The sequence below is a fragment of the Myxocyprinus asiaticus genome, chromosome 24, assembly GCF_019703515.2.
Source record: "Myxocyprinus asiaticus isolate MX2 ecotype Aquarium Trade chromosome 24, UBuf_Myxa_2, whole genome shotgun sequence".
NCBI lineage: Eukaryota > Metazoa > Chordata > Actinopteri > Cypriniformes > Catostomidae > Myxocyprinus > Myxocyprinus asiaticus.
This window is the reverse complement of record NC_059367.1, coordinates 15,616,011-15,631,497: the sequence shown is the minus strand read 5'-3', so window position 1 is coordinate 15,631,497 and position 15,487 is coordinate 15,616,011. Positions and strand designations below refer to the sequence as shown.

The 15,487-nt window shown below is 38.2% G+C and overlaps 1 protein-coding gene across 2 annotated transcripts in view; it reads left to right on the top strand.

Moving 5' to 3' along the window:
* Window positions 1-15,487, top strand: part of LOC127414833 (metalloprotease TIKI2) — a 96,308-nt gene that overhangs the window by 74,223 nt on the left and 6,598 nt on the right. For both annotated transcript variants that reach the window (XM_051653171.1, XM_051653170.1), the window contains exon 5: window positions 14,925-15,015. In XM_051653171.1, coding sequence (XP_051509131.1) covers window positions 14,925-15,015 — 91 coding nt within the window. The remainder of the gene's footprint in view (window positions 1-14,924; window positions 15,016-15,487) is intronic.

Sequence of the window (15,487 nt, the reverse complement as noted above, 5' to 3'; positions counted from 1 at the left end):
GTGGAGACATTTGGTTCCCAGAATAGGCAAAACCTGACCCCCACACACTAGTGTCAATGCCTTATTTATATGCAATATGTTGAAAAGTCATTTGTGAGCATACCAAGAAAAATAATTTTCTCTCTCTCTTAAACCTATCAGCTCATTTCCTAATTAGTAATTTGCTGAACCAGGAGTGTGTGTGTGTGTGGTGTTTCAGCAGGTTCTCATTTGCGTAGTTCCTTAGTGCTGCGCAAAGTTTCGTGCTCTTATTGAAAACATCCCCAGGAATTTCCTGCAATGGCCACAGCCCAGGCATCCCTCTCTTCTTTTATACACACTTTACATGTGTGTGTGATAGGAAGCATTTATCTTCTAATTATTGGCCTCAGATTTGTTTTGCTGTCAATATGATATGCATATGACACTAATAAATGACAAAGCTAATACCATAAACACTAAAGAACTGATACAGTCAGTTTTAGTGAACGTATGGGACATTGTTTATCTCTTACTGTGTTTGTATGAATGTGATCATTCATCGGTGTGCATGTTTGTGTGTGTTTAGAGGGAACTTGCAGCACATGTGTTCTGCAGTTGTTGTGTCATTCCTTACAGAAGTGCTTAGAAATAATTGCCTCAAAGTGCCCTTTGAAACGAACATTTTCCTAAGGTCAAATGACAAGACACTCCCAAAGTAGAGAAAAATAGCAAATGAGATGTCGTTAAAGGAATGTTCCAGGATCAGTACAAGTTAAGCTCAATCGACAGCATTTGTGGCATAAAATAAATTTTGACTTGCCCCTCTTTTCCTTTAAAAAAGCAAAAATCTGGGTTCAGGTGAGGCACTTACAATGGAAGTGAATGGGACCAATTCGTAAACATAAAAATACTCACTATTTCAAAAGTACAGACACAAGACATAAACGATATGTTATCATGATTTAAGTGTGATAAAATCGCTTGCTTTTTCTGTATAAAGTTACAGCCAATTTTACAACTTCGTTGCATGATGATATAGGGTTAATAAACCCTAAAACCCTCAAATGTAAGTTACAATACAGTAAAAATTTACATTTAATCAACTTTACAGCTCAAATAATACATGAGTTTTAACAGAAGAACTAATGTAAGTGCTTTTATAAAATTATAAGCTGCACATTTCTACCATTAAACCCTCAAAATTGGCCCCATTAACATTGTAAATGCCTCACTGTAACCCAGTAGGGATGAGTCACAATTATTTTGGTGGTAATCAACATTATGGTACAAATGCTGTCGATTGAGCTTTACTTGTATTGAACCCGGAATATTCTTTATTCCCTCAATTGTTTCTCTTAGACAACAATTGGATTTAATGGAGAGCAAATGGAGACTGCTGTAGTCTTCTGCTTCTCAGATATTTCACAGTAATCTCCAGTGTGTCACTTCAAGAGTTACAGCAGATATCTGCTGTACATAGATATGGCATAAATATGGTGGTATGCTATTCCTAAATCAGCATATGTAAATCTCATGCCTGTTACACAAGCCATACCTGCAAACACAGAAGACTGGTAGGAAATGGAGATATGATAAACAGTATCCAGTGTCCCGGTAAGCAGGACATTTTCTTTTGAATGGCCAGATCACTAAATGGCTACTCAAAATGGTTACACAATAAAAAGCTCAGCTATTTAATGCCAATCAATTCTAATGGCTTTTGGAATCTTGGAGGAATCAGTCTGTTTGTCTTGAGTTGCGGTGCTTTTTTTGGTCTGTATCTCTGAGGACATTTGTGCAGATGCTAAAGAGACTCACTGCTAATTAGATCAGCAGAGCTCATTATCTGACCCTGCTATTACACGCCTCATTAGCTACAAAAACAACTGATTTGAGTTTACACACACAGTACACACATTGCATGTGCTCTCTGTTCATCCACACATAGTTTCTCACACTGTGATGCACTTACACTCTTGCATTTACCTGCATGTGAATTTGGCCATCAACCACACACACACACACACACACACACACTTGTTTGTGTGGCTATCCTTATGATGATTTTTATACTGTACGAATTATCGATTTTATCGCCTAACCCTAACTCTAAACCTAACCCTCATGAAAAACTTTCTGCATTTTTACATTTTCTCTTCTTTTTCTCCCCAATTTGGAATGCCCAATTCCCAATGCACTCTAAGGCCTCTAAGGTCTAAGGTGGCGTAGTGATTCACCTCAATCCGGGTGGCGGAGGACGAATCTCAGTTGCCTCCATGCCTGAGACCGTCAATCCGCGCATCTTATCACGTGGCTTGTTGAGCGCGTTACTGCGGAGATGTAGTGTGTGTGGAGGCCCACACTACTCTCCGCGGCATCCACACACAACTCACTACCCACCCCAACGAGAGCGAGAACCACATTATAGCGACCACGAGGAGGTTACCTCATGTGACTCTACCCTCCCTAGCAACAGGGCCAATTTGGTTGCTTAGGAGACCTGGCTGGAGTCACTCAGCATGCCCTGGATTCAAACTCATGACTTCAGGGGTGGTAGTCAGCATCTTTACTCGCTGAGCTACCCAGGCCCCGCATTTTTACATTTTCAAAAAAACATCATTTAGTATGTTTTTTAAGCAATTTGAATTATAGGGACACTAGAATGTCCTCATAAACCACATTTATAGCATAATACCCTTGTAATTACCAGTTTGTAACCTAAAAAAATCGTCCTCGTAAACCACCCAAACTCGCCCACACACACACACACACACTTTCAAAGAGTTTGTGAATGCACTCCACAAACTCCACAGATTGTGATTTATTATGTGAATTATTTCAGCAGCATTGTAAGGGAAGTTTACCAAGGAGAAAGGCATTGTGGGAATTAGAGTGTCTTAGAGGAATAGAACAGGAATGAGAGTGAAAATAGCAGTAAAGTATGTCTCTGTCTGCCACAATTTGAGGAAAAGTGAGTGATACCGGTGTCTTGTTTCATTTTCTCATTACTGTATGTATGTACATTATTACATTTAATGGCACATTTAATATTATTTTGATTTGAATTTATCCCTTTTAATAACTCTTGTTTAATTAACCCTTTAAACTCTGAGGGTGTTTTTAAAGATTTCCTGTTTTGGTGGCATACCCAAAATTAAAGGCTTATAATAATAATAAAAAAATTTAAAAAATAAAATAAAAAAAAACATGGAGGATCAAGTGTTTGGTATCATTGTAAAGAAAACTCTTCAGATTTTTTAATAGTATAGATTATGATAAATTCTGAGTCCCTCATCTTAAGAAACTGTTGAAAATCACAAAAATAAAATTAACTTTTTTTCTGATTTGACTATATATATCTCTCTCTATATATATATCTAAATAAGGTGGCTCCGAAAAAATGCTTTTGTTTTGTTCCCAGTCATGTCACCTGTAACTGAATAATAAATATTGTTGATTCAACAAAGCAACCAAAAGTTATAGCATTACAAAAATAATTTATCCTAGTGTACAAATATGTTTCCAAGTGTCCAAAAGCCTCTCCAAACAAATATTGGCATAATGATTGTACATAAGAACTAATTACACATGCAAACACAACAGTGACTAAAGGTTTGCATAGTGTGCAGACATGATTTTAGTAATAAGATTTTACAGAATGTGTGAAATTTGACTCAATGTGTCTGCATCATTGAGTCTGTGTAATGTGGTGCCATCTCCTGGTGACCACATGTAACAGTCACCAATCACATGTCTCTCTGCCCAAATATGGATGATTTTTGCACCGATCTGAACCCAATCCTATTGGTTTAGCATTCAGTGATGCTACATCATTTCCTATGACGTCATCTGATCCAGGAAAGCTAACATGTTTTCAGCCAGATAGCCAGATGCTTTGTGCATATTGTGCACATTGTCCTGCGTGTCAGTTCTTATGATCTATGCATCCAATTACCTTGTGTGCAGGCTCGTTTGAAACACAATCACCTCCAAGTAATGGTATGTCATATTTTATGTTCTGTATATTATTTGTAAAGTTATAAGTGATAGCGAACCATATAAGCAACACATGTTCACATAAAACATAAATGTCAAAGACATATACTTTTATTTACATATACATACCATTTCTCGCTATATTTTTGTCTATGAGTAAAACAAATAGGCTGGTTGAATTCTACTCTTTGAGAGGTTTCCAGCAACATATGACACATGGCTTTTTAATCAGTCTGATGTTTTGACTGATTACAATAATATGTACAGTGCACATTTTTTTCATAAATTATCAAAACGGAACACTTCTGATTTGTCTTCAAATTTTAAAGCACTTGTTCAATTTTGGTCATAATGCCTACATGCATTGTTAAGTAAACCTTCAAAGCTTTCAATCGATACCAATTTTGTGTTGGCCAAGACTTAGATATTTATATTTTGACAAAAAAATAAATTGTCTAACCGCCAGTGGACCCATCCCAGCTTAAAGGGTTAATGACTAAGTTTAATTAATTAATCTTTTGTATTTAATAATTTACCTTTTTTGAGCATGTGCAAGCATGACAAAGTTTACAAAAACATGCTATAGCTTCTCCCCCTTTTTCACATAGGGGATCCTATCCCACCCCAACACTACTGACACAAAATGTAATACTAATTCAAAATGTAAATAAATAAAGTTTTTATGTATTTATTAATTTATTCATTCAAGGAAAAAAATTAAAATTAAAAAAACTAAATACAAAAATGTCTTAGACCTTTCAATGTAAAAAGTTATCAGCACAGACATGCAGTTTCACATTAAAAGCCATAATATATCCTTTAAATCCAAGAAAATGTCTGAATTTATTTAATTTAATGATTAACAATCAGAGCAAAATCTGAAACAAAAATGTTGAAAAAAATTGAGACACTTTCTGGATTTTATGAAGAAGATATTATGGCTTTTAATGTGAATACTGCATGTCTTTTATATTTTTAATTTACACAGATAAGCCAAAATATTATGACCACTCACAGGTGAAGCCTGTTGATCTTCTCCTAATAAGGCCACATGTCAAGGTCTGGGTAGATTAGTCAAACCACTAACAAGCGACAGGGTGCTGGGCGCCCAAGGCTATGCGCGAGGGCAATGAAGGCTATCCCGTCTGGTCCGAACTGACAGAAGGTCTACTGTGGTACAAGTCACAGAAAATTATAATGATGGTTACAGGAGGAATGTGTCACAACACACCCTGCTGCATATGGGGCTGCGTAGCTGCAGACCAGTCAGAGTGCTCATGATGACCCCTGTACACCATCGAAAGTGCCCACAATGGGTACGCGAGTGACGGAACTGGACTTTGGAGCAGTGGAAGAAATTCACCTGGTCTGATTAGTCACATTTTCTTTTACATCACATGGATGGCTGCATACACCCCTTCACGGCAGTGGTATTCCCTGATGGCAGTGGCCTCTCTAGCAGAATAATGCGCCCTGCCATACTGCACACATTGTTCAGAAATGGTTTGAGGAACATGATGAAGAGTTCAAGGTGTTGCCCTAGCCTCCAAATTCCCCAGATCTCAATCCGATTGAGCATCTGTGGGATGTGCTGGACCAACAAGTCCGATCCACGGCGGCTCCACCTCGCAACTTACAGGACTTGAAGGATCTGCTGCTAATGTCTTGGTGCCAGATACCACAAGACACCTTCAGGGGTCTTGTAGAGTCCATGCCTCGGCAGGTCGATGATGTTTTGGCGGCACGCGGAGGACCAACAGCATTTTAGGCCAATGGTCATAATGTTTTGGCTCATCAGTGTATATTAACAAATAACATTTCTATTTTGTTTGTTAATACTTTATTTGGTAATTGTTTAATCCAAATATTTTATTTAAATTATTTTGTGCTGCTTTGGAAATACAAATGTAAAAATTTGTCATGCCAATAAAGCACACTAAATTTAAATTGAAACTGAAAAGAGAAAATGTAGAAAAGGTAACAGCATGTCACTACTCTCTGCAAGTATGCTTATGTGTGCATGTGTAAGAAAGGCTTCTTTCTCTTGAATCATGCCTGCTGCTTCATGCAGCCACTTCAGTGTTCCAAGAATGAAGTGGAGACCCAAGCTGTCAGAAACTAAAACAAACCGCGGGGGCAATTTCCCCTAAATGCTTTAACCCCTGTGAGCTTTGACTGTTAATGCTCTCCTGCTCTCCCTCTCTTTTTGTCTAGAGATTTCCTCCATATTCACATTTCTCTAACTGTGAAAATGGTCAGGCCATTGCTTTCTCCCTGTCTTTGGTAAATGTGCTCGCCCGCCACCCCACAGTCACTGTAAGAGAAATGTAAATATTTAAAACCATGAAGGAAACAGCTTCACTGTTTCTGCATCAAACCCTTGAACCCCAAACAGACTTTAAAACAGTCCAGCCCAGTTCCCCGAACCCCTACCACACCCAACGGCAGCCCCACAGAGAGTCCCCTAATTAAGAGTCTGCTGAGGGGCCACCAGAGGAGTTCCGTTGGACAGGTAAACGAGAGAAGCACCCCCTTAACTCCTACTAATCTCTCGGCTCAACTGAGATCCCAGAGATGGCCTGAGGGCTGGAATTTCCTGAATTTCGTGTGTAAGATTTACAGGAGGTGTGAGAGCTATTCTCCTAACTGATCTGCGGGTCATATACTCTCGCATACACTCGGGGCAGTGCAAAGGGTTTGTTGACTCAGAGACCGTGTTAAGATTTACAGATTTCCTGCTGCTGTAAAAACTTGCAGAGTGCAGTATGTGTGTTGATTAGGTGGAGCTGTACTGCATTAGAGGTCAGTAGTTTGTGGTGTAATCACAGGGGATTGAGAGCTGGACAGCAGCTAAATGGAGTGTGAGTCCACGATGAAGAATTCCGTTGAGCATCTGACACTACACAGCCCCAGGTACACACACACATTTATAGTATAACATGCTCATAATAACAGATAGCAAGCCTAGCGCAAACAACACAAAACTAGCACTGTAAAAAGTGGTAACCTCCTCTTTCTACCTCTATCTAACACTTAAAATTCTGTCACCAAGACAAATTCCTTGTATGTGTAAGCATACTTGGCAATAAAGCTCATTCTGATTCTGAAAATTAGTTTTGTTGGTGTAACCTAATGCATTCAGGTTGTTTCAATGATGTTAAATAATATTTCTGACTTGAATCAAACCATTTAATTAAGATGTTACCAAACATAGCACATCAGTTAATGATCAAAGAAAACACAAGCTTGATGGCCCACAATGCCCGTGACTGTGATTTTGGTTAGTAGGACGTGTTACTGAATAAACATCCTTGTTGGTTCAGGAACATTATTCCGATCAACCAATTAGATTTTTGGGATGGGTTAAAAATGCTTCCATATGACTTGCGTCATCCTTGCTGAAAACATTAAGCGTCATTTTTTTTTATTCATAAATATTTACCTTATTGTTAATGAGCATCCAAAGACTAATTTATGTTGTTCCAGGGCCAACAAAAGATGTTGATCTAGGTACATTGGCAAAATTGTACTTCGCAAAATCACTGTGACGCATATTGCCTTTTAACTATATACCACAAGCTTATATGGCCTCCTCTTTATGAGCTTTATGTCATCTCACTTATCTTTCCATCATTCTTCCTCCCTGCTGAATACTGTTTGTTGGCAGAGTATTAACAGCGCCCAATGTGTGAGTAGTGAACAGTACTGTACATCAATCAGCCTTCATCACCCATCTCCATGACATTTCATGAAAAAGTGTAAAGCACGCAAACATGGCAGTTGTCCTCACAGCCCTAAAATATGTGTATGGTCTTGTATACCGTGAATCAGTGCGCATAAAGGTGCTGACATTCCTGGACACAACCCAAAACTCAAACCAACCCCCGTCACAGTTCATCTTCTGAGTGAGAGGAATGGGGGGGGGGGGGGGGGGGGTGGAAAATGTATAAATGCACTAACAGAAGTCTAAAAAGTGATGTAGAACCCATAATTACCCAAAGAGAAACCGAGAATAACTCAGGGAGAGAGTTTGAGAAGATTTGTACATTACAGTAAGGGCCAGATCTATGGACATTGGTTAAACACATTCACATATACAGGTATTTATGTAGCAGGCACTTTTATTCAAAGCAACTTACAGTGCATTCAAGAAATACACTTTATCAGTAAGTTTGCTTCCTGGGAATTTGAACTCATGACCTTGGAATTGCAAGTGCCATAATCAGCCAGTTGAGCTACAGGTTAAAAAACGGTAACCCTTCACAATCAGATTGAATATGTTAGCACTGGTTAATGAATTAGGAATTATGAACTAACAATGAACAATAATAATTATAAATATTTTATTTACAGAATTTATGATTCTTGGTTAGCTCACGTTAGTTCATAATGGATTAATGTTAATGTATGCAGATTTTAATGTTAAACATATGTATGCAGAAATGATCATTAAAGGAATATTCCGGGTTCAAAATGTTAAAAGTTAAGCTCAATTGACAGCATTTGTGGCATAATATTGTAATATTATAATAATATTACCACAAAAATGTATTTTGATTTGCCCCTCCTTTTCTTCAAAAAAAGCACAAATCTGGGTTTCAGTGAGGCACTTACAATGGAAGTGAATTGGAGTAAATTTTTAAATACTCACTGTTTTAAAAGTAAAGCCATAAGATGTAAACAATATGTGTGTTTAGTGTGATAAAATCACTTACTAGCCTTTTCTGTGTAAAGTTATAGCCAATTTACAACTTCGTTGCCATGACAATGTAATGTCGACAAACCCTAAAATGACTGTAAAAATTATGATTTACACAACTTTACAGCTCAAATAATACACAACTTTTAACAGAAGAATTCATGTAAGTGCTTTTAGAAAATTATAAAGTCATAAACAGTTTAATCATTAACCGATCGACGCTGGTAGCTTTTTTCACATTACTGGGGTTTTTAACGGCTTATCAAATGTACGCATGTCTGTTTACATTTTGACGTCAAAGGCAGAGAATAATCTGATGATTTCATGTCTCATGTGAACACATTTTACATTGTCTGACTTTTTGAATAAGTTAATTTTTGGTAGTTATCAGCATATTGGTGTGCATGTAAATGCCCTCATTGTTAGTTCATATTAAATATGTTACAGGTGCTGTAAGCGATTTCAGCGGTTTTAGAATTTCCACAAGTTGAGCCATTGGATTAGCCATGCCCCCTCTATCAAAAACCCTGCAATCCAAAAATACCAAATGAGCTTTATTTAGACCAACACTGAGCAGATACAGTTGTTAAAAACAACAGCAGCTAAATAGCGCCCTCAACCGACAACTGTTATGAGCAACATGGCATAAAAATGGCATTAAGCCTCAATAATTTGCTGCAACTACAATACTATGAGAACATGCAAAATGATTGAAAGCCAAAAAGCTTCAGAGTCCACGCCCCGCAGATACATTTTTGTTTGCTGTTTACAGAGTCTAGTGCTGTCACAGAGACCGGTGAGACATCTCACAACACTTATTTCATTAATATCTTTCAGGGAGTAGGAAAATGTTTTGCATACCTTACCTTTTACATGAAAAAAATTGCTTACAGCACTTTTAACTAATGTTAACGTATACAACCTTACTGTAAAAATGTACCTAAAAAACAAATATTCTGATTCAAACTTTGGAACTTTGCCACGTGAACTATATTCTTAGTAATAACTGTTCTCTCTTCTGTCTAATTCTGAGGGAACGAATTGACAGTCATTGCACCTGTCTTAGTCTCAGCAAGTCTATCTCTCTAAGGGATGATTTGGATGAGAGTCTGGGTGTAACTGGTGCGAAAAGCCAGGAGCTTTTGCTAAGCCTCAAATGGATTTGTTTAAGGCCTGTTATTGCTGTGTGTGCCTGCTGTGTTTTCAGGACTTCTTAAAGGCAGTTTGTTCTTGGTAATCAGAATATACCAACTGCGGTCACAAAATAAACACCACAAAAACACCACACGCTGAATTGTATCAGCTTTGCGAGAGCTGGAGCTCCTGTTGTTGAGTGAGTTTGTGTGTATGCAGCATGAGTTTGTTTGTTTGTTTCTGGGCGGGTGTATTTATTTTTGCACGCCAGAGTTTTGGGTGTGGGTGCCTACAGAGAAAGAGAGTGAGAGATTAGTCCAGGCTGATTCATTCTTTGGAGCATACCCCTGCCTCCTTGCAGACAATTCAAGTGGAGTCTTTTCTTAAAGTCTTGTTCTAGCTTGTGGACCAAGTGTTCCTGTAGTTCAATTGGAAGAGCATGGGCACCAAGGTCATGGGTTCAATTCCCAGGGAACACACATACTTATAAACATGTTTGAAATTATATAAAAATGCTTAGAATTATCAAATGAATACTTTGAATTCACTGTAAGTCCATGAGATAAAATATAAATGTAACCATATAGGTAAAGTTTGTCAAGACAAACTTTGCTGTTGGCTTGACAAAGCATTGTTGAAAAGTTTGATGGTTTTACAGACATTACATTAAGAAACCACCAGCTATCCATCTATCTGTCTATCTGAAAGACATAGCAACCTGGATCAGAACAGGCTAAAGGACTGTGCCAAGTTTGTTTGTAGCTTGAAAGCTCTAGGACAGGTTACAATCAGAAATTTTGTTCTGTCAAGCCAACATAAAAAGCAAGTCCCAAATAAGAAAAACCTCTACAGGTGTTCAGTGGTATCTGATTTAATAGCTATAGCTACGCAGTTACTGTTCAGCCAGGTGACCACCCACACTTCACCGCAGCCTGAAACTTAAGCTAACTACTTCCTCCAGTAACCTAACTTTCCTTCAGTAACTACTTACTCCAGTACCAGACATCTGTGAGAGCTCTCTGTACAGCAGGGTTATTTATGTGGCTGAAATCATGCAAATAAATACTGCACATGAAATGGGCCGCTTGACCTGACATGAGGAATTCCAGAGGGGTGCTTGTTTTACTCAAAACGTCTGTAAAAGTAGTCTCTTTACGGGTTTAATATGAACATTTATCAGAGGATGTGGCTGTGCAATGCCTGCTGACTGTGCTGCTGTGCCATTGAACTTTTCTGAGTCGACAAACTCAGCAACATTCGGATGGAATATGAGGTGAGGAACAGAACGGGACGGGCCTCAATGGGCCGCTTGTTCCTTCCCACCACGCAGAGGGCCGAGGTGCCTTACTGAGTGGCATAATCTGGCTGACGCTCAGTGGTAGCCTCTTCACGCTCCATGCCAGTCCTTCCAGCAGCCTTTGAACTTTACAGCCAAGAAAGCGCCCGCTAGTCCCTCTCCCCCACACTGTCTTAGCGAGTGATCAGCAAAATAATAATGATGATGATAAAGAAGCATGAAAAGAGACAGCCTTGAAGATTTTCAGCGTGTTGTTAATAAGCTTGCGATGCATGCTGAGGCGATGAGGTCAGGCTGTATTAGTGCTTATTGCTGGGTTGAGTGACACACGGGATTATCGGCCATGTGGAGAAGTGAAACAGCTTTCATCAGCGTGGCGCTGGAGCGCGGGTGTTTGATGTCTCAAGAGTGAAGGAATTATGAGTGTATTATACGTGAGAGCCAAGGTGGAGAGGCAGTAGCACGGGGCTTGTGATATAGCCTCATTCTTCAGGAACAAGTGCACCTTAAGATCAAGAACAAAACCAGGATAAGAGATAGGGATGGTTCTTGAGACAGTGCCATCCCCTCATCCCCCCATGACCACATGCATTTATCTGCCTGACCTTTGCTTTGTACACACCCATCTGAAATGTATCCCCTAGTGAAAACAATTATATACTTAAGCATACTCTATTCTTGGGTGCTTTAGTATACTAAAGTGTATCGCTTGCAGACTATAAATTGGTATACTGAAAGTCTGCTAAATTGGAACAACTAAGTTTGTACTTAATGCACACCAGTTTGCTGAAAGCATTGCTGTGTTGCAACTAAAGATGTGTTAAGTATACTTGGTTGTGCTAAAATTGAACTATTTCAAATACACTTTAGTACACTTTAAATATCTACCCTTGTATTTAATTTTTGAAATACACAGAAGTGACTCAGTGTAAACTTATATTGTATTTTTTGACATTACAATTGCAACTCCATTACACTGTATTAGTGCTGGACATCCATTAAAGGTGCAGTATGTAAGATTCAGAAACCCTTGTTATTAATGACACCTGTGGCCGTTAAGTGAACTGCAGCCTGTTGCTTGTGATCGCGTGCACACACTCTATAGGGACACGAGCGAACATCGACCAAAACAAAGAGACTGAACGTGATTCACTGGCATCATCCTGACAGATGAGGTAGCATAATAAAAATTACAGTTATGCTTGTTTTACTACAAACTTTGAGACTGTATATTATATTTGACTCTCCAGGGCTGGAACAGGGCTAAAACAAAGTGTGGATATAGGTCTGACTATGTGAGACTGTACTTTGAAGTAATCACTTTTCTTTGCATGATACATTGACTGCATTTATACAATAGCCTATGTTGGCGTTAGCTAGCTAGCCAGCTTTATCAATAGTTTTTAGCTAAATTTGGTGGATGATGACAGTAGCTGTTTATAAAATAGACTGTACATTATAAATATGTTGACACAATTCAGTATTGATGTGATTCCATCACAACTGTCATTTTGATATATCGATGCGCTATTGTTTTATAATAATAGAATGTATATATTTTCTGTATAACCAAGTTACGTTACACTAATGAATGGGTCTTTTTGCATTATCTTGAACATTGTCTAGCATTCATTTCATGTGTTATTGTAGTTTACCTTTCTGAATAATTACAGATTAACATTATGTCAGTTACTGTGAATCAGCATACCTGGCTTTTAGTATAAAGAGAAGATTGTTGAAATTATTTGAAAGTTATGAAGCAAGGTAGCTTGCAATTCGTCAGCGTTAGCAGGCAAGATCAAGTTAGCTAAAATTACACAGATCAATCCTTATGGCACTATATTTCACATGATTTGCAGTTATGTAAGCTTACCTGTCCAATAAGAAGAACGCCAATTCAGGGTCGGTTTTGATCCCCAAAACCGAATGAAGGTCCCTCCAGGAATCAAATGCCCTGCCGATGTTCACTCTAGTTTTCACTCTACCACAATCACGTTCCCGCTTAGCCAGATGGGATTCAGTAAATAAATGTTTTTTATTTTTTTCTTATTCAGATTTTGTGTAGGAGTCGCTGTTGTGCTGGGAGCCGGCCGTTTGCTGGATTCCATCTCTAAGATAACGTTACCTAGTGTTGCACACTGTCTGTTGACACTGTTAAATAGCAGAAGCACTGAGGCAAGGCTCTCGGGAGCATGCAAAGTGTCACATCCTTTTGATTCTCCCGACAAAAGCGACCCGCTCCCTTCGCATGAAAATCAGTCTACAGGCTTTAATAGGCAACCTAGGAAGTCCGGGAAGGGCTCATTTTTTAAGTTGCGTTACAAGCCGGTCACACCTTGGCAAAAAAGGCGAATATTACATGAAAAATGTCACATATTGCACATTTAATGTTATACTAATAATATACTGCTTGCCCACACCACAACTGCATTTCAGAATATACTTCTGGAACTTGTATTAAAAGTATTATAGCGTGGGTATTATTGGAAGGTAAGTTGAGGGACCGAATACAGTGAGTCTTGAAACCGTAAGTAGTGAACTACAATGATAACATTGAAGAATTGCATTAAATCTTGCATGGTGTTACTCTGAATCTCAAAGCAACACTAATCTCAACCAGGGTAACTAAAAAATAACCCCTTTTCATAACATAAAATGACATATTTAACATTAAGCTGAACTCGAAACATAACTATAATCTCAATTACTTTTAAATGTTAGTTTATAAAACCCCCAAAACCTACACAGACCTACCTAATTAATTATGCAAACACAACTGCCAATAGCAAGTCCCCAAGCAGAACAATCAACAGACATTACAGTATATTTCTGGAAAGGACTATAATTCTGTGTAGTTTTAACACCTGACATTTTATTAAAATAGGTAAATGTGTCATTTTGCCCTTTGCACAAAGAAAATTGAAAAATGGAGACATCTGACTGGACCATCTTATCACTGATCTACAAAGGCCCCTGGCTTACCTCTTCAACCCTTACCTCTTCAAGTCACACAATGTCGAATGCAACATCCTGCTTTGAAAATGGTATAAAACACAGGGCAAACTGTACATATGTAACGTTGTTGAATGCAGACACAAACAACAAAAGACTGTCTGATTGAGACTGATTTAATAGATACATAAAGAGGAGGAACTATACACAAGATCCCACAGTTGAACCAATTCAGTTTTCCAGTTGTATCATCATCAGTGGCTTAACAGACAGCATTTAATTTTGTTGAAAAAAATGTTTGAGCAGCGGTGTGTGTGAACTGAAAATAATGACAAGCACATAGTCTCTCTCCGTGGAAGCAGATTTAAATCTTTTTAGTTTGATTGCATCAACATTCGAACTGTGTAAGGGGACAGTTTTTGACTGATATTTATGTAGATAACAATAATCACAGTGATTTTGACAATTTTGGAAGCTGGTCTGGTATAAATTGGGTGTACAACCCACTCTGCATACTGACTACTTAATGTTGTTGTGATGATGTAAATAACTCTTCTGTTTTAAGGAATGTGCATTGTGCAATTAAAAAGTACCCAAAATAATGTTTTGATTATCATTTTTAAATTAATATGTTTCCAGCGTTAGTGACCTCTTGTCATAAGACATCCGAGTTACAAGACAGACTTGTTAATATAACAGTATGTTGAAATGCAAATGAAATATGCGCTCTTAAAAATTCTCAGAACAGACATGTATTTGTAGTAAACTTACCATGAAATAAATGTATTTTAAATATAAGCTGGTATATTACTTTTTTCACTAGGGTTGTTTCAGCTGCATTTTCACATTTTAACATGATTGCTCCTTGTTTTCTGTTTGCTGCAGGTCATTTCCTGGGCAACCACAGTGTGCTGGATATTTTGCGACAGGAGGGTTATGAGGTGGAGCACACACCAGCACAAGAGCCTATCACACAGTGAGTGCACACACACACACCCACTAACATACATTCTACACAGTTTTGTAGTGGGTTCATGCTGCCATGCAAAGCCAAAATGCAGTAACTATGCCAATATTTAAACCGAGAAAAATAAGGGCTGGGTATTGATACACATTTCCTGGTTTGATTTGATTCCAATTCACAAGCTCTCGATTCGATTTGATTCTGAAATAATTTGATTATATTCTACACATAATCACATTTGCTCACATATCATAGAAATTTTCTTTCAGCTAATGCTGTAACTTATACAGGGAGCCATCTAACTTGGTACGCTATGAAAACATTACAGGAACAGTTCACCCAAAAATGAAAATCTACTCACCCTCATGCCATCCCAGATGTGTATGACTTTCTTTCATCTGCTGAACACAAATTAAGATTTTTAGAAGAATTTTTCAGCTCTGTAGGTCCATACAATACAAGTGAATGGATGGCAAAATTTTGA